This window comes from Sinocyclocheilus rhinocerous, unplaced genomic scaffold (assembly GCF_001515625.1).
Source record: "Sinocyclocheilus rhinocerous isolate Xijiao unplaced genomic scaffold, SAMN03320098_v1.1 scaffold1219, whole genome shotgun sequence".
NCBI classification, from domain to species: domain Eukaryota; kingdom Metazoa; phylum Chordata; class Actinopteri; order Cypriniformes; family Cyprinidae; genus Sinocyclocheilus; species Sinocyclocheilus rhinocerous.
The window spans coordinates 38,673-41,938 of record NW_015634012.1 but is presented as its reverse complement, the minus strand read 5'-3'; the positions used below and the strand labels follow the sequence as shown (position 1 = coordinate 41,938).

Below are 3,266 nucleotides of genomic sequence, written 5' to 3'. Positions count from 1 at the left end.
GGCTCATGGCCCGCAGAGAGACATCTCACCACACAGACTGACGGCAGCCTCCGTATCCCATCGCTCCCTGTGCACACATTGCAATGGGTTTTTTTTATTCGAAGCTTTTCTATTGCAATTAAACAGTGCCAAATCTCAATTCCCAAATACCCTTGCCTGAAAGCCTCTGAATAGCAGACATTACCCACAACTCGCAATAAAACACCTCGAATCTTAGCTGAGAATCCCTTTATGTACTCAATACCAGGAGCAAAGCACTTCTGTCAGACATTTACGCCCTCTGTTAAACAGGCGTCTGAGCGCTTTTGCACAGAAACACATAAAAGAAACTCACTGCTAATATCACCCAAACAATCCACAACACACGCCGTCCATAAGACAACCAACATGATCCACATCACCACCAATATCTACACACCAGTGGTGGACGAAGAAAAACCACTGACATGTGAAATCAGTAACATTGATTATATCGTTACATTAGCACCTGCCAAAGAGGGGGGAGGGGGGTATATTAGGCAGCAAGTGAGCAATCAGTTCTTGAATTTCATGTGTTGGAAGCAGGAACATGGGTAAGTGAAAAGATCTGAGGACTCTGACAAGGGCCAAATAGAGATGGCAGTGATCTCTAAAACGGCAAGTCTTGTGGGGTGTCCCGGTATGCAGTGGTTAGTACCTACCGAAAGTGGTGCAAGGAAGGAGAACTGGTGAACCTGCGTTAGGGTCATGGGCGCCCAAGACTCATTGATGCATGTGGGGAGCGAAGGCCAACACATCTGGTCCAAACACAAAAGCTACAATAGCTCAAATTGCTGAATAACTTAACTCTGGCCAAGATAGAAAGGTGTCAGAACACACAGTTTTCTGCGTAGCTGCAGACCAGTCAGAGTGCCCATGATGACCCCTATCTACCTCCAAAAGCATCAAAAGATCAGGTGGATGGCCCAGTCCGTGTGTGTTGTTTACCTGAGGAAGAGATTGCAGCAGATGCACAATGGGAATAAAGCAGGCTGACGCAGGCAGTGTTTTGCTCTAGACAATGTTCTGCTGGGAAACCTTGGGTCCTGCATTCCTGTGGATGTTATTTGGACACGTTCCACCTACCTAAAGATGGTTGCAGACCATGTTCGCAATGGCAATGGCCTCTTTCAGCAGGATAATGCACAATGCCACATTGCAAAAACTGTTTAGGAATGGTTTTTGAGGAACATGACAAAGAGTTCTAGGTGTTGCCTTGGCCTTCAAATTTCCCAGATCTCAATCTGATTGAGCATCTATGGGGTGTGCTGGACCAACAAATGCAATCCATTGAGGCTCCACCTTGCACCTTGCAGGTCTTAAATGATTTGCTGCTGCTAATGTCTTGGTGCCAGAGACCACAGGACATGTTCAGAGGTCTTGTGAACTCCATGCCACCTTTTAGTTTGCTCATAGAACTTAATTTCACATATAGTTATCTCAGGTTCTGATAACCCGACTGAAGCCATGTGTATTCTGACGCCTCTTTGTAAAACCGTCTTAACGAAGCTTTGTTCACTTGGATTTCCCGTAGTTTGAGCAGTTGGCTTTCTTGTGGATGGAGCGTATTTAATTTATACAGTGAAGACTATGCAGTTATTTTACATTTGATTATTACATTTCTGTAGCGTACCTGAAAATTAATTTTAGACTGAGCTGAAAAACCTGAAAAGCACTGTTTATTGAACTTGTGTCTTTGTTCTATTGTATATATTTTCTGCTATTGCTTGTAATTTGGTTATCTGTAGAAAATATTTGTGTGTTTTGGAATGTTTGGAATTGGAATGTTTTTCCAATTGTTTATTTTCTTTATTATTTAAAAAAAAATGTGTAGGCCTATTTTTGTTGTTGTGAATGTCCCAATTGAGATACAGGATGTGAAAATTTCAGATAAATGTTCATGTTATATATTTTGGTTGCATTTGTGAGTTAATAAAAATGTAGATGGTTGTTTAAAATAGATATATAATATCATAATATCGATATATCCTGTATCGAATCGAATCGTAATCGTATCATAGAATTTTGAGGTATCTGCAAATATCGTATCGCTGGGTATGAGAATCGATATCGTATCGTGACGAACCATCCGATTTACACCCCTAGTAAGTTCTGTTGTACGGTAGTTCACAATATTGCAATAGAAACTACTACTAGTACATTATTTTTTTTACCATGCTTATGTAGCATATCTGCAAGTTATGTAGAGGAACATTGCAGGTTGAGCTATAATGCACCTATGTGTGATTAAATATATTTAAGATGAAATATATATATGTATTATCTATTTAAGTACATTCATTTCATTAACTCATAATCAATAAATTTCACTAATTTACAGTACTCCACTTACAGTCACTGCAATGTTCACCAAAGGTTTTAAAAGCAGTGTGTAGCTCATATTTTTTCTAATGCACTTAAGTGCAAACCTTTATTAATAAATGTGTCTACTAAATTGATAGGTGCCTGATGGAAAATTGTGTATTTAGTCCTAATCGTGAAATATGATCTTTTCAATTAGTTTTCAGGTAGCAAGCTAACAGCTTAGCCTGATAGCTTAGCATAGCAGCGCTAACAGGTTAAGAAAACATTTTTTATCAGCTACAACTCACACTTCCTATTATTATTATTTTTTCCTGAGGGATGAGTTGGAGTTATATTTTGAGGTAATTCATAGCATGCCACAGATATCAGATGAGCACTTTTGGAAACTAATTTCTGTTCACTGTCTTTCTCTCTTTTTCCCCCTTCCATTTTCCCCTGTTATGGAACCTGGCCCTGTTTCTCTAACCTCTTTTCGTCGTGATTGGCTGCAGGATGGATGATGCCGAGGCCTGTTTTATCCTAAGCAACCGGTTTGAAGTGGACCGCTTTGCCGCTGTTTGTTCCCCTCCAACTCAATATTCTCACCTTTTTCCATTCTGCTTTTCAACCCTCTCATTTCCAACCAGAAAATAGGAATCAGCTATTTCAAACATCTCCAGTATTAGCCTGTTTCTCTTTCACTCTTTGACATTCTCCCTACTGGTCTCACATTTTGACAGTTCAGCATGAAATGCTTTATCCTGAAGGCAGTTGTAAGTGACGTTTGGGAAGGTGGTTGTCTCTCATGAAACCTGTCAAGAAAACGTCAGGGTCATATTTCAACCCAAAATCAAAAGAAATAAACATTAAATATATTTAGCATTAAGAAAAGGAGACCTAAATTTGCATTAATTCCCTTCTCCCATAACTGCAATTGCCTTAAT

At 39.7% G+C, this 3,266-nt stretch overlaps 1 protein-coding gene across 1 annotated transcript in view; it reads left to right on the top strand.

The window, feature by feature from the left end:
• Nucleotides 1-3,266, top strand: part of LOC107744974 (potassium channel subfamily T member 2-like) — a 48,760-nt gene that overhangs the window by 16,873 nt on the left and 28,621 nt on the right. The window contains exon 6 of the mRNA XM_016558808.1: nucleotides 2,835-2,898. Within this exon, the coding sequence (XP_016414294.1) occupies nucleotides 2,835-2,898 (64 nt within the window). The remainder of the gene's footprint in view (nucleotides 1-2,834; nucleotides 2,899-3,266) is intronic.